The sequence below is a fragment of the Carassius auratus genome, chromosome 9, assembly GCF_003368295.1.
Source record: "Carassius auratus strain Wakin chromosome 9, ASM336829v1, whole genome shotgun sequence".
Lineage (NCBI taxonomy): Eukaryota > Metazoa > Chordata > Actinopteri > Cypriniformes > Cyprinidae > Carassius > Carassius auratus.
Window position 1 is genome coordinate 28,583,178 of NC_039251.1, and position 26,310 is coordinate 28,609,487.

The window sequence follows — 26,310 nt, forward strand, 5'->3', positions numbered from 1 at the left end:
AGAACCGGCTTTACTGACGAGATGCGCATTAACGATCGGCCGATCGTGATCGGAGCACCCCTAAAAAGAAGAAAAAAATATTATAAGGATATAGGAAAAGAGAACAAGTCACTTTGATGAGAGAGTCTGAGCTGTTCTTAAGAAAAGGTTTGAGCTCCAAAGCATTATATTCAGTCAAGAAACTAAGAAGCGGGGAATGCCTCAGTCTTACCTTAAATCGCTTGTCCTGAAGGACCTTCTTAATGGCCACCAGTTCTCCTGAGTCACAGAGCTTGGCCTGATAGACCACGCCAAAAGAGCCATTCCCGATGACCTTGGTGTCGGTGTAGCTGACCTCCTGCGGCCGGTCAGGTCCCTGTCCAGGGGTCGCCACCACTGTGGTCACTTTACTGCCATCTTTATCTCCTGCAGACAGATAAAGAGAGAGTAGGGGGTTAGAGACTGACTGATGTTACAGTACAAAAAGGCAATCGGAAAACACAAGGTCTCAGCAGTAACAAGTTCCCAACCTCATAATCAATTTCTCCAATTTTATATATATATATATATATATATATTGTTTTATGCATCTGGCAGATAGTTTTATTCAAAGCATATTGCAAAGTATACTTGATATTTATTAGTTCATGCATTCCTTGGGAATTGAACCCATGACCTTAGTATTGAATTAATTGTATTACATTTAAATAGATAACGTATCAGCACAATAGAAGCATTGAAAACATGCACCGGCTGGTGAACAAATTCTGTACAACTCTATATTTTTCCCTTCTAATAAGCTGTGATTGGATCACTCATTTGAACTGCATCAGTTCAATTCATGAATAAATCATTCACCAAACTTCACCAATCCTCATTCACTTTTATTATGCTATAGAGAGTGATCAAGGTGTTCTTCAAGATCTCTTTTATTCCACAGATTAATGAAAGTCACACTTCTATGGAATAAATGATGACATTTTCCATCCTGTGTGAACCATTCCTTTAATTGAAAAAACAAGGCAGCTTATCTAAATAGCTAACAGAACTGTTCTGTAAATAAGGACCAAACTGGGACAAAATGGAAAAGAAAATCTACCTTGAGCTTATGCATTTTACATTACTTTTTTGGCATAAAAGAAAGTGCATATTTGGCACTTGGGAGGATTACTTCAGCAGGTGACTTAGGATGAAAGTGATTATATTGCTTACAATGCAAACATAGCACGTGAAATATAATCCTAAGCATGATGTGGAGCGGTTTTCAGACTGACTATTCTTTCCTTCAGAGCTGTTATGGGTAATAAACCCAAGAAATTAGTGCCAAAGCATAATGCCTTTGGTTTATCTTTGTTTAAACATTAGGAACAGATTTAAAGTAGTCATAAAAATATTTACTATATGCATTACCTCTTACAATGCAACTTGAGCTCCAAGGACTCTCTGAATATACTATGCAAGGATACAAATGCGTCAATAGATTCTGCTATACAAAAAATATTTAATTATCATTATATAAAATGACTCATACCATGATTAAATTTAGGTCCCTAGGACAAAATCAAATCATGTACAAACACTGATGTATGTATGTGACTGAGGGATCTGGTCCAGTATTTGTGACTACTTGGATCAGCTTCTTCGAGATCCAGTACAAAGTCCCAGTTAGCTCTGTTAAAGGTTAACCGCATGGCCTCCAATTGTCTTGTGCCTCTTCAACCCACTCACACCCACAGAAGCCCCACACAACAGATTCTCCAACGGGCCTCAAATCATGCCTCCGGATCAACTGTTTCCCAAATCTGCAGTTAGTGGCCGATTGTGTTGCAGCACTGTGCTTTTAAAGAACAGAATCCGGCCTAGTGTGCAGCTTATGCCACATTTCCTCCCTTACCACCTGAGACTTTAACAGTCAATGCCAACCACATTTATGTGCCGCCAAGGCTGGGCAAAAACATTGATTTTCTGATTAACTGTGATCTTCGTTTGAATGTTCTGATATCGAGTTTTAAAATCCCAAGATTGAATTTTAGATTTTTAAATCAATGGCTTTTTTCTGCAGATTCTCGTTAATCATTATTTGTAGCATGCCTCTCAATCTACAGCTTTAGCTGAGACAGTAAATCCAGACTGCTGGCCCATGGACAAACAACAAAAACCTAAATACTGTGAATGTCAGCTCGTCTCATTAATATATAAATAAATAAATCTCTCTCTCTTTCTCTATATATATAGTTCAGCCATGAAAGTCTACTTGCATTCTTGTTTGTTCATTCTCTTCAATGTTCCCAGCCAACTGGATAATACTCATTATTCCTATATAACCAGCACATACTCAATAAATGTTATGTCTGCACGATATGCATGTCCTCATCTGAGCCCTCCCCCTCCCCAGCACCACCTGCCTAGATCTGCAGCTATATATTTATATAAATGAATGAAGTTCAAAAGAACAGGGACAGCATTTATTTGAAGTAGAAATCTTTTGTAACATTATAAATGCCTTTATGGTCAATTTTACTATACTACTGCATGCTTGGTGTATAAAAGTATAAATTTCTTTAGAGTAAAAAAACAAACAAAAACACCAGACTTTTGAACAGTTGTTCATACATGTGTGTGTACATCATAACCCCTACAGTAAATACACTGAATCAAGTCAACTTACTTGATTTTTTTTCACTGGTATAAAGAAGAATCTTTGAGTTTCTGTGTATAGCGATAACGTGTAATGGCCAAAAGTATTTAGATATGCCTGAAAGTTAAAATAAAATGAATCCCGAGTGAGTTGCGGTTGTGTAATCAATACAATAATGAATACATATAAAGGATAGCTTGTATTTTGAGTCGAACCAGGAAATCAGTGCCGATACCCATACCCTTTCTCACCATCTCCATGGCAACTGAGTCGTCTCTGAGCCTGAGAGATGTTGTGGCCCACTTGCTAAAAACTCACCCACTCATCTGCACGAATACCCACATGCACACAGAGAGTGTATCAAGGGTGACATTCACACATTCCAAAAATAACACCATAAAATTGCCATGAGCGAATGCCAGCACTACTGGAAATGGAGATCTGCTGCAATGTCTAACGTAGAATTAAAGATCTTGAAGTATGACGATCTTCATTACAATGTGAAACTATGCACATGCTATCCATTTAACGTTCTGACTTGAAGTGTTTGCTAAAGTTGAACATGATCTCAGGACAAACATCTTGTCAAACTGGTTCATTGGGCTTTTTTTTTATTCAAGACAAGAAACCACTTCAAATATCCATTGCTCTGTTTGAATACAGAGGAAACTAGATTCACTACGCATAACAATTACCAATTCAGTCAGTGCTTTGATACACCAGTACTTGTTACTCCTGTCAGATTTACATTTCTTGCAGTTACCTAAAAGCATCTAGATTGCTCTAAGGAGAAGTATATGAGATATGATTTCTGAAAGATCATGTGACACTGTACCCTGGAGTATGATGCTGAAAATTCAGCTTGGCATCACTAGAATAAATTAAATGTTAAAATAAAAATCAGTCATTGTAAATTGTACAGTATTTTTGTTTAGAGGCGATGGTGAGCATAATTAAAAAGTCATTCTTTAATCCAATCTTTTGACTGATCATGTACTGGCAAAATCGTCCCCGCTAAGCAAATGTATTTACATTACAGACCAAAAGTTTGGACACACCTTCTCATTCAAAGAGTTTTCTTTATTTTCATTACACTGAAGGCATCTACTGTACATTACATGTGAATGTAATGTAAATGTAAATCAAGGGCTATTTGACCAATTAGGAGAGTGATGGGGTGCTGCGCCAGATGACCTGGCCTCCACAGTCACCGGACCTGAACCCAATCCAGATGGTTTAGGGGTGAGCTGGACCGTAGACAGGAGGCAAAAGGGCCAACAAGTGCTAAGCATCTCTCGGGGAACTCCTTCAAGACTGTTGGAAGACCATTTCAGGTGAATACCTCCTGAATCTCATCAAGAGAAAGCCAAGAGTGTGCAAAGCAGTAATCAAAGCAAAAGGTGGCTACTTTGAAGAACCAACAATATGACATATTTTAAGTTGTTTCACACTTTTTTGTTAAGTATATAATTCCATATATAATTCCACATGTGTTAATTCATAGTTTTGTTGCCTTCAGTGTGACTCTACAATTTTCATAGTCATGAAAATAAAGAAAACTCTTTGAATTAGAAGGTGTGTCCAAACTTTTGGTCTGTACTGTATGAATTTTACCAACTCAATGTCTTTTAAATCACAAAATCTATGAAAATATACACTTTAGTCTTGGTCAAGACTGTAACCAATGAAAGACTATTTCAGCTGGTCAATTAACACAAAAAAGGGCTGAAATGACATGATAAGCCAAGATTGAGGTTTTTGCTTTGTTTCATTTATGCCACATTTAAGGCTGGAAATGCAACGAAGTGATTAACTTAAAATAACACGCTTTAAAATAAACACAATAAATGACTACATGTAAATAAAACAGTCCATGTCATATATTGATTATTCACATAAGAATGTTCACATGAACTCAACATAGTCTGCACTTTCATATATAGTTGATAAAATACATCAATATCTCTTTATATTCCCCTTCAGTTGACAAATGGTACCACCGAAGGGTTAAACATCAGTGGCTGTAAAGTGATCCGTTCAGGCACTTATCCTCTCCTGTTTTCCATTGACGTAAACTCTTTATCACTCCTGGTTGTGGTGAGGCATGTTTAGATGTTACCTCAGAGGTATGTGATGTTCAGTGCGCAAGAGAAGTGAAACTAATTGACACAGAGAGAGGAAGGCCCCATCGAGAGTGAACATGTGTGAACACACACCCAGAGATTCATTTACGTATGTGCACATACCAGATTACAAACACACAGCAGTTGCGGGCAGAAGTGTAATGTCTGTGAGGAATTGTGGATTACATATATCTCTACTTTGCTCTGAGCATCGTGACCCATGTCTTGACCTGTGCTCACAGTGCTCTGTGACCAGTTACACTTTGCTCTCACTCAGAGTTCAAATACTTTACCAAGCAGTCCGTTTGATCACTACATATCCAGCACGCAATATCTCCAAGTGTTGTCAGATATGAGTTCTTCTGAGACCAGATATGAAGTGAAAATGTTTTTTTTTTATATTAAAGCTTATTGCTCTATTTTAAAGTGTTTGTGTATAATTTCTTTATGTGATTTTTTTTTTCATTGCTGTGAAATTTTAAATAAGTAAGTAAAGGATGCAGTGTGCAAATGTTAAATCTGCAGTTTTAATTTCAACGGCCCCCAGACAGTCAGTCTTTAGCCCCAATCACAGAGAGAGGAGGGTCAGCATGACATGCCTTAGCACAGGTAGAAATCTCATTCTTTCACTCATACACACTGCTGATGTGTGGGTTTGATAAAGAACTGGTGACAATTAACTACACACACACAATACTTAGCATTTAATATAAGACTTGAGAGTGTTGTACAAACCTCAGAAGAACAATTCACCACAAAGCATCATATGCACATTTTTAAATGAACTCTTATATACCAAACAAACTCCTTCGGGATGACACAAGACTCTATGCTTCACATTAACGGTGCTGATCACCCTGTGTTAGTTTATTTGGAGGTAATGAGCGGCTGGCTGTACATGACCCCTTACATAACTCCTTCATTTGACATGTTTTCAGTGACTTCAGCAGTAGTCTGTTGGCCTTTGTCATCACTCATGACTTCACTACCACTGAGCCAATCAGAGCTCAACATCTCTCACTGAGAGCGCTGGCATGTCTGCATCACTCCACTGCAGCTAATGCTTAATCCTGCTCTATAAATAAACTCCGATCAGGCAGAGAGTGGAAGACAGTGTCTACGTATGGCATGTGACTGGATTCATGATCATGCGTGTCTTTGAATCACTTTACTGTCAATGGTCTGGAGTTCTCCACCTGTTTGCCAGATGACCCAAATCTCACTCTCAGGGTGATCAATTTTACTATCAGTCTCATTCGCACTGCTAGATTTGTGGGGTATACTGGTTCCTGCATTTCTAGAGCTGGTTTCCCAAGTAATCAAAATGCCATGTTGTTGTATTTCAGTAACTCTGTATTTGTATGTTTGTTTTTCGTTAACTTATTGAGTTTTCAGATCGCTGTTGATTTTGCCAATCATGGCACTGCCTTGCTGTAGTTTTTGGATGTTAGTGCCTTCAAAACCCCTCTTTCACTTGACAGAAGTGAGCTGTTGTGACTTCAAGCATGTGACTTTAAGACCAAAAGATTCCGGAGTTTCTTTGTGTGCGTTTCAATTGGTCAATGTTGTTCAAACGGATCAAGATGTGGTAAAATGTTGCAGACTTGCCATTTTATTTAAATGTTTTTTCTCTCTGTTTTCGTTAAGAGCATAGAAGGTTGATTGTATTTCTATGATGTTAGTTATATACCGTTTTATTTTCAAAATGGATTTGTATTATTTTTTTTTTTGTTATTGGGCGAGTCAATGAAAGTAAATTCTTAAGTTGTTTAGTTTTCCTTGATTTATTTTTGATCTGGCACATTAAGTATTTATGTTTTTTATTGTATCTCACCCCTATCAGGAAAAAAAAAAAACTATGTTTGTCGTAAAACTGAAAAAACAACACTGTAACACAGCATCCAAAGACATGCATCCATTTGTTGCATATTCAAACGTAGATGGAAAGCAAGAGCAGTCCTGCTTACTGGGTTTTTTTCTAGGCTTGATTGTGTTTATGGGGTGCAGTCTAACATCTGTTCATGTTTCGTTTAAAAAAAATAAAAAAAATAATAATTTTTACCTTGATTCCACACTGATCTGTCCCTTCTCTTACAAACGCGTAGATAATTTCCTTTTATCATGAAGCCCCTCCCACAGAAATATGCGATGGGCTGAGATTGGTCCTGGGGGCAGGGTTTGTCTGGGTTTTACTGACATAATAGACCCAGGAAGAAGCTTGTTGTAGTCCCTTACCAGCCGTTTTTGTAGGCATTAAACTGCCAGAATTTTAAAAGACGATAGATATCTCTGTGTGCACTGAACTTTCAGCGCTGCAACTTTGCAGATATTGTTTATGCTCAAAAAGCAACATTACAAACTAACTAAAGTTAAAAAAGTGATATCGCAATTAACCACCCCTTTAAACAGCTCCAAGGACCTATTTGAACATGTGCTCCAGCACCAAAATGATACATCCTCTGTGTATGTATTTCTTTTGATTAAATATTTAATGTGCAGCCATTTAAAAAAAAGAAAGCAAGCATGTTGCATATAGTATGAATGTAATCGGGACATGTTACTTTTGTCATGTTGTTGTGTGTCAGTTGCATCACTTCCCTGTCTCTCTTAAATCCTTTCCCGTGGTCTAATGGGATAGGTAAAGTGTCCATAAGGTCATCCTAGAACTTTTCAGTGAATGTTTTAAGAATACTGTGAAATCTTTACACATTGTTTTCCACCTGCTATATAGTGGAGAAGTATACATATTTGGATGCAGCCCTTTATTGGATTCAAGGTACATTAGTTAATGAATTCAATGGGATTCAAATATTGATTAATACCATGATCAATTGTTGTTTAAATTAACGATCAATTAATCGTTAGCCATAATGCTACAAAATGCATCTATTGCAGGCAGCAGTCACTAGCATGACAGGATGTGCAAAAACCACACACACACATAAACAAAATGCTTTCTCACTTGAATTAATGGCATCTTATTCTGAATAAAATGCTAGTAGCAGGATTATAAAATGAATAGATGTGATTACGATCTTTTAATAAAATAAAGATCGCACCAAACGTTTGAGATCATTTTACTTTGGTGACTGTTTTCTGGCACGGAGGCCGCTAAACGAGCCTCTTTAAATGGTTTTGTGGTGCACGTTGTTGTATTTTAAAACACAATTGCAATGTTCTACATTAGTTACTACATTTCTATTGCTTTTCATGTTGAGTAACTTTTGTGTTGTATCTATATTTAAAGTACTTTAAAAGTGTAAAATCTCATTAAAAGTTTAATTAGTACATTGTGAATGAATGATGATGTATTTATATACCATCACAGTCACTCACAGCCGCTCCCACGTGTTCTGCGCATGAGCCGCACGCAGCCCAACAATAAATCGGTTAACTGACCATGAGCCACCAACATTTAATTGCATCTCTTATCGATAATTAATCGATAATCGATTAATCGTTTACATCCCTAATTTAAACCCACAGCCTGTTTGATCTTCAGGAACAAAACTGCTCAGCTGGATAAAGTTAAACTTTTCTCAACTTGCACATGATCACAGGGCACCCTGCCACCATCATTGAAAATCAATGACTTCCTCTGCTTTGTTGCTACAGAGCATTGTATGTGTTGTAGGCCCCTTATGGCTCTGGTCTGATGTGTGATTTTTGGTTGATGTTTAACAGACAGGCGGTGTCTAACTGCAGGGCAATGACACACAGAAAACCAGCAGGATACAGGACAAACACACACACACACAAATGCACGCAAAACTTTGATCTGTAACAGCTCACTACTGCCATGCTCCAGAGTGTGCCTGAAAAGTATCTGTATAAACCACACACACAGTATTCAAACCTCTGGCTACCCTGTCTGTCCAGACAATGGCAGATTATTCTTGAACTGTAATATTTCTGTCTGTATCTTTCTTTTTTTTACATAAAACCCACACGCACTACACAATTCAAATTGGCTATCTCAGCTACCAGGGTCTTCCAATGGTCACATATCAACACGTGAGAAAAGACAAAGACATACGAATGAGACCGGAAACTGCAGCGGTTCAGGGAAGAGGTCCAGGACACTCCACTACTTCCATGAGCCAAAATATAGAGAACACAAAGCAAAACAGCAGAACCCACAATCAGAACTAAAGGGGAGAAATATTATAACAGTGTTTGTAAGAGTCTCGTATTTTGTTAATTTAACCAAAGTTTGTAAGTTAACCAAAAAATTCTGCAATCTATTGCTCTCAGACAAAAGTTTCAAAAAGTCCATAAAGACATAGCAAAAGTAAACAATGAAGGATGTGGTTCAATCAAAATGAAGATATAATATTTAATTTAAGCTTTTACTATTAAATGAACATTGAACAATGATGCCTAACATGAAGCACATCAAACAAGTGCAAGAACAAACCTTATTGGCTGAAATATGCTTGAAATACAAGGAAAAATCTCATTGGTTCCCACTCACACCCAATCTATCTTAACTTAACTGTATAATAAACTTAAAATCACTAGCAGAAACTTTATCCAAAGCTACTTATGTTGTATGCAAGGTATACAAATAGAATTTTGTATACAAATTCTACTTGTTCTCTAGGAATCAAAGCCATTGTCTCAGCCTCAGACGTCACGCCCACAAGACTGCTGGCTGAACATCTGATGCATACGGCACACTTAGCTGGAAACATTTCAGGAGTTTCGAAGTCGTCGGACTGGTTGAATTCTAAAAGATTTCTGGGAGACGTGTTTTACGTTCTTTGATGTTCCACCTGGAAAAAAAAGATGCCGTGGCTCCAAACCTCCTCACGAAAGAAGAAAGCTGACAAAAGCGCTTATCAGGATCAACTAAAAGCTGACTTTTCGATAGTATGTGAAAAATAAAAGGTTTGTGGCATAAAATCTTTCAAATATGTCTGAGAGTATTACACACGGGTCTGTTACTGTGGTGACATTTCCACACCCCTAAACATGACTACTTTTTGAGCTACAGGAACATGCTACCATCTAATTGGCTGTTATTATGCCCTATCATACGTTCCTTTCTCTTTCAGAATAAACAACATACTTGATGTTGAAAACCTTTCAAAAGAAATAACCTAAAACTTTAAAACAATTGTTATACCATCTGGAATTGCAAATGTAGTTATTATTATAATTAAATATCGTTGTCTGTAATAGTGTCACTTTTTATACTAGTGTTGTTCATATATTTGAGAAAGTCAGTGTGTAAAGGAATGGAGGCTTTACGCATGAAGAGTGTAGCTTTGATTGGCAACTCAATCTGAAATTCTCTCAAGCATAAGTAAACATTCCTTCAAGGCACGATAAACTAAATTGCAGCAATCACCTTTCTATCCCTGCTGAGGTGTGTAGTAATGCATGTTTGCATGTATGTGTGTGTGTGTGTGTGTGTGCGTGTGTATAAATCAGCTCTGATCAGATAAGAGAGAAACATGTCAGATTGGAAGTGATCAGGTAAGTGGAATGCAGACTCTGATCTTTTAATAACAGACCAATAAAGTAACAAACTGCTGTACCTCCAACAGAAGACATGCATATCGAGACATGTATTGCAGGTAAACATCATTCAATGCTCTTACCATCAGTAAACTTTGGGAGAAGCTACTTTTAATGTGTAAAGCTAAAAGCAACTCAAATACTAGCTAAACTCCAGTCAAGCTACTGAAAAAGCAGACAGCTTCACTAAAAGCTACTAATGAAAAGCAGCTAACTACACTGAAGCTACACAAGCAGGCGATATCTTTAGAAATACATAACTATCAGATGAATCAGATGATATAATTTATTTTTGCAATTAGTGCAGCATTTATCTGGCACGAAAAATGAGGATCTCAGTTACTGTGGTTAAATGATGAATGACATAACTGATTAAATATAGAGCACTGTTTGCAATGGAAACAATGACATCTGCGATGCTTAATGTTGCAAAATTACAACACGGTCCAGAATGTGACGAGATTTATGTAATGGGCCAATGCAGACAGTCACAGGCAATGTGTATTGTGAAGACCTACCAACATTTCAATTGTACTTCTGAATAAATTCCATATTGTAAGCATCACTATGACGTTACTTTCATATGACTTTCTAAAAACTCAAAATCAACTGTGGGCAGCAGATTCTATTCCTACTTAGCGCCAAAACTCTGGAATAATCTCCCGAACATTGTTAATTTTTTTTACATATATGCTAAGCGTACAATTATTGTGCTGTAAATTTCGTCATCCACATAATACACACACACTGTACACAGCCTGGTTTATCTGATCAAAATTATCTAAAAGACATTTTAACCAACTGTAACTTCTGAGAAGAAATAGCGCAACCACTGGTCAAGGATGACACTTTCTAGTGTGCGTAGACTAAACATTTGCATTAAACCAGAGGTGTACTACTTTGGGCATCATAGCTGCTTTAGCATCAGATATTGCCTTTGTGAATTTACCTCAAAGCATCTATTCCTTGTTTTTCCATTCATCTTTTTATTTTTATCCAATGTTTTATAAGAGAAAACATATTTAACCTCCTACACAGGAGTCTTTTTTCATTTTACAAAGAAAATTGCAGAGATCTCAAAATGGGTACCAAAGTTTTCAAGTCATTTAGGGAATTGTGGATGGGGGAAGTGAGAGAGAAAGAGAAAATGTGTGGAATGTACTGGCTTGTAATTTGGGTCGCTGCAGAAAATCTTAGCTGCAAATGCAGATTTTATCAACTGGTCCATCACAGTGAGACAAACTGCCCTATCCTCCATTTTAACATGGCTCTTCACATACCCAACATAATTAGGCCAATGAGAAGAGACATCTTAGCTAACCATGAGGATGTTCTTATGACCCCATGCCAAATGTTAAGAGTTATGGTGTGTACAGAGATAACAAAAGCTAAACAGACAACATACAAGTTCTCAAGTGTCAAGCACTTCCAAATGCTTCCCGTGTAGTTACTCAGACCAAGTATACCGACCAATAACTTAAGTGCCACTTCTTCCACAACTTGGATTTCACAGAGTCAAGAACTACGAGCAGTTACAGTATAAGCCACAACTCTGATGTGAGTTTAGCAAAATGTAAATCAATAACCTGTTTCTCTATACTGAGGCATGTAACACTGCTGTAAGCTGAATGTTATTGACTTTCAACAGGACAATCTATGCAATAATTAGGTTTCTATATGCAACAGATGTTTCTCTATGATTTCATTCCTCTATGGAGCCCTGAAGCACTCAGTTTATTGACATTTGGGAAACACATTCTGTGATAAGACTAAAACATCAATGATAAGAACATCAATGATGAGAAAAAACATCTCACTTCTCTTTAACCAGAAATCTATGATCAAAGTCAGATCATCTCTTGACGTCACTTTTTATCTCTAGGCAGCAGTAGGAGCCATTTCATCTTTTTCTGTACATGACAGTCAACATTACAGAAAACCTTGACTTGCACTAACACTTTATCTTCCTAGAAAATTCACTGACATCTCCCTGGCGTAGAAACTTGCTCTTAGTGCATTCAACTCTCTTCCAATTCTATTCCATCACCAGCCATTCATGCATGACATACATTAGTGTCATCTCCGAGGATAAACAGCTCTGCTGGGACCAAACCCACACTACACACTTATTGCAGACCCCAAACCTGAACTGAACGTGATTTGGCCACATTTTGTCAAAGACAACCTATTGGTTAAATGGATAGTTCTTACAAAAAAAGAACATTCTGTCATCATTTACTGACCCTCATGTCATTATAATCTTGTATTACTTAATTTTTTACATGAAAATAAAACTGGAGATGTTCACTAGCATTCTTAAGTTTAGGGTTAGTAAGATTTTTTTAATGCTTTTGTCAAGTCACACCAAGGTTGCAGTTAGCCCATACGAGAAAAATACACTAAAACAAAAAATATTATTACAACTGAAATCTTTCCATTTATATTGCACATTTTAACTTATTGCATGGCCCTGTGGAATACTTGATTCTGATTGGTCAGTCGTGGAATTCCAAAGTATGTAAAAGCTAACAACACAGGCTCATCCGGGTAACAGCAGTCGGCACTGTACTCTTGCTTGAACTATTTTTTTCTTGGAAGCTTTGCTTGTTAGCTATTTAAATATTAAAACTGGATTCAAAATGGTGTACAATTGTCTATGTCATCCTGGTATCCCGGACTTGCTCTTTAGGATGGAGGACACTGTGATTGGAGCCGTGTTATTGTTGTATCTTGCGGGTTTCACATTAATGGACATGGAATGTTGACGTATACGTAAAGCGATTGAAAGAATGAAAAGAAAGACGATTCTCTAATGACAACTGGCAGTGCTACATTTGCTACAAGGTCCAGCACTTCAGCGTCCATCCGTCCATCTATCGCTGTTCTCCATACATGGAAATTAGCTGAAACAATGTTTACAGTATGCTTACATGGTGTTTTAAAATCGTAGTGGGTGAGAGCGTTTTCATACACATTTGGCCAATTAATGTCTACTTGCGTCACAATAGTACCAGTTGTCCTGGTTAGACATCACTCCAGAGTAGGAGCTAATTTGGTTCTTGAAAAAAGGCAGTCCGGTACTAAAAGCCACACCCTTGAGCTGCTTATGGCTCCCTCTTCCCCTTTTTCCTTCTCAGCTCCCATCCCCCAACTTTATCTAAACTCATCCATAGGAAAGCAGTGAGGGGCCCCTGGACGAATATTTCACCTGAAAAGGCTGTGATCCTAAGCAGGTGGCTTAAACGTTGGATAAAAGTGCACATTGCTGGAGTGAAGCTATTGATTATATACTAAATATAAAATATATAAATTCCCCAATATTTTAATGCATTTTTACTGAACTACTACATTTCTTAAAGATGGGTATTTTGCAGAGATTTTTTAAATGTTTTTGAGTGGCAAAAACCTATTAGGATTTTGTTGTTCCATTTATTTCTGCTAATTTCTATCATGCAGATGCAGAACGCAAAGCAACAAAACCATCGGCTTTAATAACTGCTATTTCTTTGAAGTCTTTGAAGGCTTGGTGTGTCCCAAATTTAGAATCAATTTGACTACAATGTCTCTTTGGGTAGATTAAAAAAAAATCATCCGTTAAACCTATTTCACAGAAAATCCATACAATTATACAGATATTACTTTATTTTTCACTATCAACCCTAACTGTGGAGGATAAACATCACTAACTGAGGCCATATGTCGTCTGAGGCCTTTACTAGTTTTACAGTATTCTTTACTAGCAACCGCTATGTTCTTGTGATTGAAAACAACCATCAATCACTAAAATGGTAAAAAGAGACAACCAAGAGGACAATGACCAAACATTTAGCTTCATGCTGTAAAATTAACGTGGCGTCTATTTACACAATATGGTCGGTCGGATGGCTTTTAAATGCTAAACAAGGATCTCATTGTCCCTGGACAGCTGCCTTTTCCGAAAAAAAAAAAAAAAAAACTAAGAAGAGGGGGTTGGGGAGGCAGTCTGAAGAATCGCACGTCCCACTTCAGAACCAGCTGCTAAGGCCGACCACTAATGCGGTCTCCTCAGATCAGCTGCCAAGTCACACACATGTGTGCATGCTTGTAAACGAGACAAGCCGTGAGCAAATCTCTTCATGTGCAAAAGAAAAGAACACAACACATACTAAACGGAGTTCCTTCAAAGTTTTGCAAAAGGGTGGCTTCATTGGAAATGCAAAAATGAAGTCACTTAAAAAGTTTTTTTTGAGTGTGTGTGTGCGCAGAAAGGGATTTAACTCAGAGATATCAAACTGAGTTCCTGGTCTGAACCTACCCTGAAATACATCCTACCATGTCGTCATCACAGCCTGAAGTACTGCCACGTCCATCTTTTTGAAGAACACACCCTTCTCCTCTCCCTAGGTAATATCTGACTCATGGGTTCCTTCTTCCAAACCTACTAAAACCACAATTTATCGTCAATGAGAGAACCATTTGGTTTCTGTATATCAGTCCAAACAGAAACCCTGTGTAAAACCTGTTGGAGCACATCTGTTGAGACTGACATCAGATGAATGATGATATCATTGCTGGCATGTGATGCCTGGCTTTTCTCGTCTTCAAGATCTCTGCCGCACTTAATATCTGTTACTCAGGTGGCAATGTCATAGCCTGACTACGTCAGACTTCCTACTTCCGCTCAATTTCATTTTGCTTCTGTACTCAGTCTGATACAGCGTCAGAGCTTTCTGTTTGCCACCGGTCTGAAAACAGCCGGGCCAATCAACGAGCAGAGGGCGGGCTGAGAGCCGTGACATAGATGCTAAGCCCCGAGTTTTAAATTGTAGGTTATAGAAATCGAAAACAATTCTCTCTGTTAAGGAGAACATTCAACTCTTTTTCAAACTGAAGCCAGAACAAGAAGAGTGTTTAACAACAGGTTTACAGTGGAAGTTCAATCATAGATTTGAGTTCGATGCATGATGTCTGTGCTTCGATGCGGCTGTACAGGCGCATAACATACGTCATAACTAAACGTATCTGATTGGCTTACGGGTAACCAATGATTTTAAACTTCAGACAAGCGCCCCCTAGCGAGAGAGAAAACACTTCTCTATTATGCCATTCCAGACTCTGTCTACGAAGCAAAGTGAAGTAGCAGAGTCTGGTATTACCAGGCTAGCAATGTCACACATCAATAGACTTCCTTAGATAAGACCTTAACAAGAAAACCTTAACAAGAACATGGATCTGCAGCACCTGCTAAGCTTTTTGGTTGAGCCACTAACCTAAAGAGGAATTAACAGAAGACTAATAACATCATGAGCAGCCTTTGTACCATTAGCATGATCATAAACAGAAGCAGCAAACAGGAGACCAATATCAGACCTCGGATGAACAGATTGCTGTATATGAATGCAGTGTAAGAGCCTGTGTATCTATAACATAGCATTTACACTCACCATTTTCCCTTTTTACCTTTGAGCAGTCTGTAAAATGGTCCTGTGGGAGCTTGGTATTTAAAATCACTCTCTTGACAGGCTCAACTAAATCCCTAGAGGGATACTCCACCCCAAAATGAACATTTTTTGTACACGAAGAAAACAAAAATAGTGACTTTTACACCGTAGCAACATTTTGGAGAACATGAGCTGAACGTGGGTAGCATATGCTCTTCTGTGTTAGCCGCGCCACAAGGATACATATATTTACGCTTTGATTTGAAAGAAAACAGCACATCCATGTGAAAAGGTATTCTCGTCGCTTCATAATGTTACGGTTGAACCACTGATGGCAGATGAACTATTCTGATAATGCTTTTCATACTTTTCTGGACCTTGACACTATATTTTACTTGGCAGTCTATGGGACAGTCACAAGCCTCCAGGTTTTCATCCAAAATATCTTAAAGGTCCCCTTCTTCGTGATTCCATGTTTTAAACTTTAGTTAGTGTGTAATGTTGTTGTTAGAGTATAAATAATATCTGTAAAATTCTAAAGGTCAAAGTTCAATGCCAAGCGAGATATTTGATTGAACAGAATTCGCCTACAAAAAATGACCCGTTTGGACTACAGCCCTCTAGTTCCTGCAGTAATAACGTCACTAAAACAGTTTTTTTGACTAACCACCGCCCACATGAATTCACAAACAGGGGGCGTGGCCCTGTTGCGCTCCGACGGAGAAGAAGGAAGAGCTGTTTGTTTTTGTCGCCATGTCTTTGAAACGCTGTTTTTTTCATCTCTGAGTCCAATCACCTTTGTTTGGGCTTCCCAGGAACGCTGTACTTTGAGATTAATGGTTACAATTTATGTTTAACTTGGTTCCCGAAAATTATAATGCACATGTAAAACTATGTGCAGCTCATTTTGCTGAGGACAGTTTGCTGAGGACAACTTTCTCAATCTCAATCAGTTTAATGCTGGATTTGCACAAAGATTATTCTTGAAAGATGAAGCAGTTCCCTCTTTGTCTGGAGAAGGCGTTGTTTATGGACCACAACTGGTTTATTATTTAAACCAGTTGTGGTATTAAACCAGTATTTTATTATTTAAGTTGGTTCGTTTAACAGTTTCTGTAACTTATTACACAAAGGGCAACGCTGTTTAGCTTTGTTAACTTGATGTTAGGGCTGTGCAAAAAAAAACAAATGCGGTTTTCATGCGCATCTCGTCAGTAAAAACGCTCCTCCTGTGACTATAAATACATCTCCAGCACGTGCGTTCTAGCCCAATCACGTTAGCAGGAGGACAGCCTGCTCTCAGCTGCTGTCGAATCACAACACAGGTACCGCTGGCCCAATCAGAACTCGTTACGTATTTCTGAAGGAGAGGCTTCATAGAACAAGGAAGTCATCAGCCCGTTTTTGTGACAGTGAAAACAGCAGTATACAGATAGGTGAACTGTGTGAAAAATACTGTTTTTTTACACGCAAAACATGAACACATGTTGTATTGCACATTGTAAACACAATCAAAGCTTCAAAAAAGCGCGTAAAACGGGAGCTTTAAATTGTTTTCCAAAGTCGAACAAAGCTTTTACGGGTTTGGAACGACATGGGGGGGTAAGTGATTAATGAAACAATTTTCATTTGAGTGAAGCATCACTTTAATCTTAAAAAATCCCACAAAGACTGCTTTAGAAAATTATACTTTCTGGAATTAATGTGTAGTACTTTACAGAAAAAGAACAATACAACTTAAGCCAAGCTCCCTCTGTGCAATTCTGGCCACGTTTTGGTCATCTGAGACATTTTTTTTTTTTAAATCCTACAAGATTCCTAAAATCCTAGGCTAAAATCTGTATTCTTTGATTGATGGTTTGATATGTTCACCCACAGCCGATTAATGGCCGCTGCGATCAAATTTTACCTCCAACTAACTTCTGGCAGTGTCAGAAGATTTGGCACACAGTCCTGCAGTGTGACTTCTACGAAAAGCATCAAACGGTCTCTGACAAGCCATGATCAGAATTAATGTTAAAGATTTCTTCTATCCACTGTAAACTCCGGAGCTCCCAGCCTCTGCTCATAGAATTCGTGATATTTTGCCTTTGCTATGATAAACACTGTTTTCATGTTGGTGTAAAGTGCTACTTACACTATTCTTCTTAAATATGCTGCTATTGCCACCGCTCATACTTTTCATGATAACCAAAATTTCAGTCTTGCGTGTAATGCAGCTCACAGTCACTGAACATGTATGGGTTGATAATGTAAAACTCCGGACTAGTTTTCTTGCACGCACCCGTTTTAATGGGTCTTGACTGTCAAACAGTCTGACATTAAAGGGATAGTTCAGTTCACCCAAAAATAAAAACTCGGTCTAAGCAAACAGTTGGCCATTGACTTCCATAGTAGGAAAAAAAAAATACTGTGGAAGTCAATGGCAGCCACCAACTGTTTGATTACTAGCAATCTTCATCTTTTATGTTCAACAAAGAAACTCATACAGGTTTGGAATGACACGAGGGTGAGTAAATGATGACAGAATTTTCATCTTTGGGTGAACTATCCCTTAAATGACAACTGAGATCGCACATGACCTGAAAAGTGGAGCGAAAATATTTTTATCACCATCTTGTGGCTGTCATAAAGTCATAAACCCCATCCTCTCCATGTAAATGAATGGGACAAACTAAATAAATTTTCACTTCAAATAAATTTTTCACAAAGACAGTTTCGATCATTTTTGGGAATTATTGCCACGCTTGCATATGTTCAGGTGTTTGTTTTACTGATTAGTTTGCTTTGAGTAAATTATTTGATGCTATAAAAACGGGGTGTGGCATCATGATTGTGTGCTTGCGATTGGGTCTGAGTTTGGATGGGACTTCGAGACTCGGCTCCAAATGAATCACTACTGCACAGGCTCGGGCTACAAATAGCGTCATTTTTGCAAGATGAAAGCAGCCATACCAAGACAATTCAGTTTCACTTTTCTAAAGTGGAAGGAAGAAGAGATGTGTCAATCTTTTTTTTCCCTTACAGTCTATGGTAAAATCATTTTAAAGTTCAAAATTAACTTTAACTTCTCATTTAGAAATAATGTCGTTGATCCTGAATTCACTTGTAGAATTTAACTGATTTTAGTTCGTTTCGTTTTTTAACTTTAGACAAGACAAAAAAACTGAATATAATTTTTACCAATTAGCAGTTGTTGTCCTTAACACGAACATTATTATCTGCATATCAGCCCTGTTCACATCCTTAATCAAAATCATGAAGACCGAAACTATCCTTTCATAATCAGGCGTTTAACACAAGACGTACAGTTCTCAAAGGAGATGAAGTTAACTTTTAATTAAAGTACTGAACTGCACAGCAGCTTCTTCTTAAGACCATCTACTTTGAATTGTGCAACAGTTCATATTTGTTTATGATATCTGTACTTTGAACAGCTTCCTTGCATCATACTTGGCAATAAGGCACAGTTACTTCCTGCCGATGTTTTCACGAGATTGAGACAAGATCTCCTGTGATGTGTGAGACAAAGGCTAAGCTAATCATATAAGCTGTGAGAACTTTTGTGGCTTTTCTGAATGAATGCAGTTGTCATCAAAGGGAACTGCAGTAAACTTCCTAAAGCACACTGTCAATCAACGGTTCCACGGTGCTGTATACATTTCTGCGACCATAAATGGATTATTGTTTGTTACAGTGTAAAAAATAAACTCAATAAGCACAATGTAAGGGTTACATTTATAGAGCACATTTATAGACACACAAATTTCTTTACAGTGCTAACATTTTTCCTTTTGAAACAGGAAATAAAAGAAAGAAAAAAAGTCCTTTCCTGTTTCAGTAATGTCTAAGCTTCATGTGCGACTTGTTTAACATCCTATACCAATAATCATTCAATACCAATATACCTATATATACAAACACCACTAATGGAAAGGAAAAAAAACATGCCAATAATGCCTACCAAAAGCTGTTATGAGCACTGGAAAAAAAAACACTGATCAAACTCTAAGGTGTAAAGCTAACTGACCAGGACTAGAATTTTTTTTAATCCATATATCTCTGTAGTTATTTTATAACACAATAGTCTTCAAACTTGTTGAAGGGGATAAAATACTCAACTTACTTAACCGCTGCGGAGGCAATGATGCCTCCAGTCTGTAAGTTACTGCTGAATGATACTTGTGATTGCAAAAGACAGTATGGATGTAGACGTGCAAAGATATAAAGAGTTGTGCTGAGGGTGCAGGAAAGTTTCCACACACCCACAGAAGCTTACAGAGCCAGATGATAATGGAGTGGGGTGAAAGGTGACACCCACCTTACCAAATCCACAGAGAGACACTAGAAAGAGTGTTTTATACTGCTACGGGAAGCCACTTTGGACAGCTAAAAACCAGCTCAGAATGAGGCACACTAATCAGGTCAGTTGGGTGAATAAAGATCAATGAAGAACTAAATGTGTGAGCACACAATAAGACTGACAAATAAAGATGACAATTGAGGCATAAAAATAAGAAGCATTTGCTAAAAGTCTGACTAAATGTGTTCCTTGAACTTTGTGAAGTAGTCTATTATTTGATCTCATACCTTGAAGTCAACATGAAATGTTGTTTTTGGGGTTAAAATCATTTCTTAATAGGCCTATTAAATTCGAGTGGTATGACAATTAAAGATAAGACTGTACAGAAATTGAAATCTACTTGCTTATACACACTATATTCAGTCACGCAATGCTGATATTAACATTAACAATTTGAGAATCAAGTATAAACAACAACAATTTGCACAGTTTGATGTGATATGAGCTAATTTAGATTAAGTCACTCAGTTGGTAGTGCCATTTATTGTAAATAACTCAGTTGGTCAGAACAAACGTGGCAGACTTGTTACTTGCTCAGATGACAATATCTGGTGAAAATGCTTATTTGGGTCATATATTCCAAGATGTGGGCTAGAATTTGTTAGCGCAAAGTACAAAATCCACACTGGTGTGGTGACTGACTGCCACACATAGGCCTAATCCATCCTAAAAACATTATGCCGGAGCACAACCCATGCAGGGAAGATAGTTCCGCACACAGCTGCAATTCCAGGTTTTCAAACAGGGATAGCAACAAAGAGGCAAAACTTTAAGTGAACAATACTACATCACATCTCAAAATAACTAGCTATTGTTGCACTGTGTATGCACAGAATTGTAATGCTGGACATATAGCAACAAGGTATGAGAAAATACATCTGAATGGGCACATTCCCATCTCTATTACTATGACAGAAGAGGGGACAAAAAGACATCTGTCTGAAAACAGATGGCACAACTATAGGACCATAACAACAACATCCATCATATTAAGGCTGCAATGTCGGTTGAGGTAAACTAAAATTAGCTATTTATATATTACTGATGATTCCTGCTTGTGAACATTTTTGGGTCAAGTGTGTAGTTTTAGGAGATTGGCTAAACAACCACCAACCCGATTTAAGAAGGAAACTTCCAGTATTTTCAATCTGGCCCCTTAAAAGCACTTTTATTAAAACATTACATAAATTGTATATAATAACTGGTACTTATGCACTGGTAGTTTTAAACAAATATATAAAAATCATCAATCAATCAATAAAAAGTTCAAGCATTGTACAAAGTACGAAAGGTAATGAAACCGTGAATTAAGGGTGAGCTGGAGTGTGCTGGGTCTACACAGCTAAATAAATACTCTTTAAAATAATAATATTATGATTAATATAGACATATGACGAGACCATGTGATTTATTTTGTTACAAAGTTGTGTCCAGATCACTGCTTGCTATAACTACTAGGATGAAAGGTATGAACCCTTCTAAAGGGGCACAGGATCAGGAGAGCAACAATTTTAAAAATAACTTATTTTACTGCTACATTTTTTTTTAAATACAAGAACAAAATTCAATAATGACTTATTACAATTATGGCTAGTATCTTTATAATTAGTAACTGATACATATTCATTAGTATTTTTTTTTCTTCGCTAATTGTGACAATCCCAAATATTTTCAATACAAGTAACGTTGCAATGTAGTGACATTTTAAATTTTTACATTATAGAAACTTATTTTAAGGCAAATACTAGCAAAAAACTGTCATAATATATAGTTACAGTCAGAGTTGGGTAGTAATGAGTTACGTTTACATGAGTACATTTTTGGGGTAACTAATACTTTGATTATATTTAAAGATGGGTACATTTACTCTTACTTGAGTTAATTCTTTTTTTTAAATCTGTACTTTTTTCACTTCGTTACTGTGGGCGACGCTCCTCTTGTTACTTTATCTTAATGCAATAAATGTTATAAATGCTTCAGTTTATTTCAAACGCGTCGTCTACTTTTCTCTGGGCAATGAGCAATGCTCATTCGCAAATGGTTCATTCTTTTGAGTCAATTCTGTTCAAAGGCTTGATCAAACCAGTTGGCAAACAAGTGAACTGGTTCATGAATCAGTTTGAATGATTTGTTCAGTTTCCGGCCGCACGCGCTGATCCGTCAATGTGCATTTGGTTCGTTATGTTCAGATGTTCGGTAAATTAGCAGTCATGTGAGGAGTTTTCCCTCTTCTCTGTGTCAGAGGTTATTTATGCATATATAATACATACTTTAAAATATAATTTATTTTGTGTTGCAAATCCGAATTTTCATCAGCTGTTACTCCAGTTTTCAGAGTTATGATCCTTCAAATGATAATTCTAATATATTGATTTATTACCAGTGCTGGAAACAGTTTTGCTGCTTAATATTTTTTGGAACCGGTGACATTTTGTTTAGGATTATGATAAAAGAACATCATTGATGGTAAATCAACATATTGGAATGATTTATGAAGGATTATGTGACAATGAAGACTTGAGTAAAGGCTGATGAAATATATATATTTTTATACACACACACATACATTACATACATTATATCTATATATCTAAATAAAAATAGGCTCAGTATATATGACCCAAAGTAACTAGTAACTAACTACTTGAGTAGATTTTTTATCGGATACTTTTTTACTCTTACTCAAGTAACAATTCAGACTAGTACTTTTACTTGAGTAAATATTTCTATAAGGACTTTTACTTTTACTCCTGCCGCCTGTGAATCACTTCAGACGTCACTTCCTGTTTGTTGTTGACGGCTGAACTGCGTTTGAGCTCCGTCACTATATTCTTTTCATTGACTATTTTTAACTTAAAAATCTATTTTATACACCATCGTTTCCGTTTATATAACGCGTGAATATATCCTCTATTGTATTCTACAACAAAAACAATTAGAGCGACTCGCTATCACTGGATTTATTTTGATCTCCCGGGTCCGCTATTAGCTTTTAGCCAGTTAGCATCAGCAAGCGTGGTTGCTGCTAACTGAGCTTACATTGCTAATACTCTATTCACACACATTACCACTGCTGTACTCACTGTTACTTGCTTTAATGGCGGATGAATGTCTCCACTCTGTGCAGCTCGAGCTCGAGGCCGTGGGGAAGCAGATTCGCGACCTGGAACGGAGGCAGGCCGAGCTGAGAGAGCGGAGAGCCGCGCTGGAATCATCCCGGGCTGACGCTCACAAGTCCGGGGTAAGTATACAGCGTGCTGTTAACAGTCCCACCACGTCTACTCCGTGTGTTTCTCTGCGCAGGCCCGGTGCACCCAGGACGCGATCTTCCCAGATGTCCTTCACTGCGACGCCGGGACACCACGGACCCTGGGTGCATCCACAGCGGAGGATGCGAGCCGGGTCCCGGGCGACGACATCTCCCCCTCCTGCCTTCGAGATCTCCATCCAGAACCGCTTCGCTCCCCTCCGCGAGACAGGACGCGACGCTGTGATCATCGGAGACTCCATCGTCCGACACGTAAGTGCTACGTTAGCCGAAGGTAAAGTGCACACTCATTGTTTGCCTGGTGCTCGTGTTCTCGATGTTTCTGCGCAGATACCCGCGATCCTGAAGGACGACGAGAGCCCGAGAGCGGTCGTGCTTCACGCCGGGGTTAACGACACCACGCTGCGGCAGACGGAGACGCTGAAGAGGGACTTCAGGAGCCTGATCGAGACGGTTCGCAGCACGACGCCCGCGGCGACGATCGTCGTGTCAGGACCACTGCCCACGTATCGACGAGGACACGAAAGGTTCAGTAGACTTTTTGCTTTAAATGAATGGTTGTTGTCATGGTGTAAAGAACAGAAACTGCTATTTGTTAATAACTGGAATCTTTTCTGGGAGCGTCCTAGACTGTTTCGCGCTGATGGATTACACCCCAGTCGAGTCGGAGCGGAGCTTCTCTCTGACAACATCTCCAGGACACTTCGCTCCATGTGACTAGTAAGTCAATTCTCAAATAACCATTATGATGAGTTTTGTTCCACCCGCTTAAATGATAAAAGTACTTGTGCTGTAAAACCTATTAAGACTGTGTCTGTTCCCCGAATAGTGAGGTCAAAATATAAATATAAATATAATGTAGGATCTAGAAAAAATCTTATCGTAATTAAACCAGAAAAATGTAAAGTAAATGAACAAAAACAATTTTTAAAGTTTGGGCTCATAAATATTAGATCACTCACACCAAAAGCAGTTATTGTAAATGAAATGATCACAGATAATAGTTTTGATTTACTCTGCTTGACTGAAACCTGGCTAAAACCAAATGATTATTTTGGTCTAAATGAGTCTACTCCACCAAACTACTGTTATAAACATGAGCCCCGTCAGACTGGTCGTGGCGGGGGTGTTGCAACAATATATAGTGATATTCTCAATGTTACCCAGAAAACAGGATACAGGTTTAACTCTTTTGAAATACTAATGCTAAATGTTACTCTGTCAGACATGCAAAAGAAATCTAATGTATCTCTTGCTCTGGCTACTGTGTATAGACCACCAGGGCCGTATACAGAATTCCTAAAAGAATTTGCAGATTTCCTCTCAGACCTTCTAGTTACAGTTGATAAGGCGCTAATCATGGGAGATTTTAATATTCACGTTGATAATACAAATGATACATTAGGACTTGCGTTTACTGACCTAATAAACTCCTTTGGAGTCAAGCAAAATGTCACCGGGCCCACTCATCGTTTTAATCATACACTAGATTTAATTATATCGCATGGCATCGATCTTACTGCTATAGATATTGTACCTCAAAGTGATGATATTACAGACCATTTCCTCGTATCGTGCATGCTGCGTATAACTGATATTAACTATATGTCGCAGCGATACCGTCTGGGCAGAACTATTGTTCCAGCCACCAAAGACAGATTCGCAAATAACCTGCCTGATCTATCTCAACTGCTATTTGTACCCAAAAATACACATGAATTAGACAAAATTACTGACAACATGGGCACTATTTTCTCTAATACATTAGAAGCTGTTGCCCCAATCAAATTGAAAAAAGTTAGAGAAAAACGTACTGTACCATGGTATAACAGTAATACTCACTCTCTCAAGAAAGTAACTCGTAGTCTTGAACGCAAATGGAGAAAAACTAACTTAGAAGTTTTTAGAATTGCATGGAAAAACAGTATGTCCAGCTATAGACAGGCTCTAAAAACTGCTAGGGCAGAGCATATACACAAACTCATTGAAAATAACCAAAACAATCCAAGGTTTTTATTTAGCACAGTGGCTAAGTTAACAAATTACCAGACGCCACCTGATTCAAATATTCCACCAACGTTAAATAGTAATGACTTTATGAATTTCTTCACTGATAAAATAGATAACATTAGAAATACAATAGCGAATGTAGATTCTACAGCATCTAACACTTCAGTTTCATCCATCGCACCCAAACATAAACTGCAGTGCTTTACAACCATAGGACAGGAGGAGCTAAATAAACTTATCACTGTATCTAAACCAACAACATGTTTATTAGATCCTGTACCCACTAAATTACTGAAAGAGCTGTTACCTGTAGCCGAAGAACCGCTTCTCAATATCATTAACTCGTCGTTATCTTTAGGACACGTCCCAAAACCATTCAAGCTGGCGGTTATCAAGCCTCTTATTAAGAAACCAAAACTAGATCCTAGTGTACTGGCAAATTATAGGCCTATTTCAAATCTTCCATTTATGTCTAAAATTTTAGAAAAAGTTGTGTCTGCTCAATTGAGCACCTTCCTGCATAAAAATGATCTGTATGAAGAATTTCAGTCAGGTTTTAGGCCCCACCATAGCACAGAAACTGCACTTGTTAAAATTACAAATGACCTGCTCCTTGCGTCAGACCAAGGCTGCATCTCATTTCTAGTCTTACTTGATCTTAGTGCTGCGTTCGACACCATAGATCATGACATACTCATAGATCGATTACAAAACTATACAGGTATTCAAGGGCAGGCTCTAAGATGGTTTAGATCCTACCTGTCCGATCGCTACCATTTTGTTTACTTAAATGGGGAGTCATCTCATTTATCATCAGTAAAATATGGAGTGCCACAAGGATCCGTCCTAGGTCCCCTTCTATTTTCAATATACATGTTGCCCCTTGGTAATATTATTAGAAAATACGGAATTAGCTTCCACTGTTATGCTGATGATACTCAGCTATATATATCAACGAGACCAGATGAAACTTCCCAATTATCTAA

At 37.9% G+C, this 26,310-nt stretch overlaps 1 protein-coding gene across 2 annotated transcripts in view; it reads right to left on the reverse strand.

Annotated features, from left to right (window-relative positions):
• Positions 1-26,310, reverse strand: part of gsk3ba (glycogen synthase kinase 3 beta, genome duplicate a) — a 53,602-nt gene that overhangs the window by 24,011 nt on the left and 3,281 nt on the right. For both annotated transcript variants that reach the window (XM_026272411.1, XM_026272412.1), the window contains exon 2: positions 212-405. In XM_026272411.1, coding sequence (XP_026128196.1) covers positions 212-405 — 194 coding nt within the window. The remainder of the gene's footprint in view (positions 1-211; positions 406-26,310) is intronic.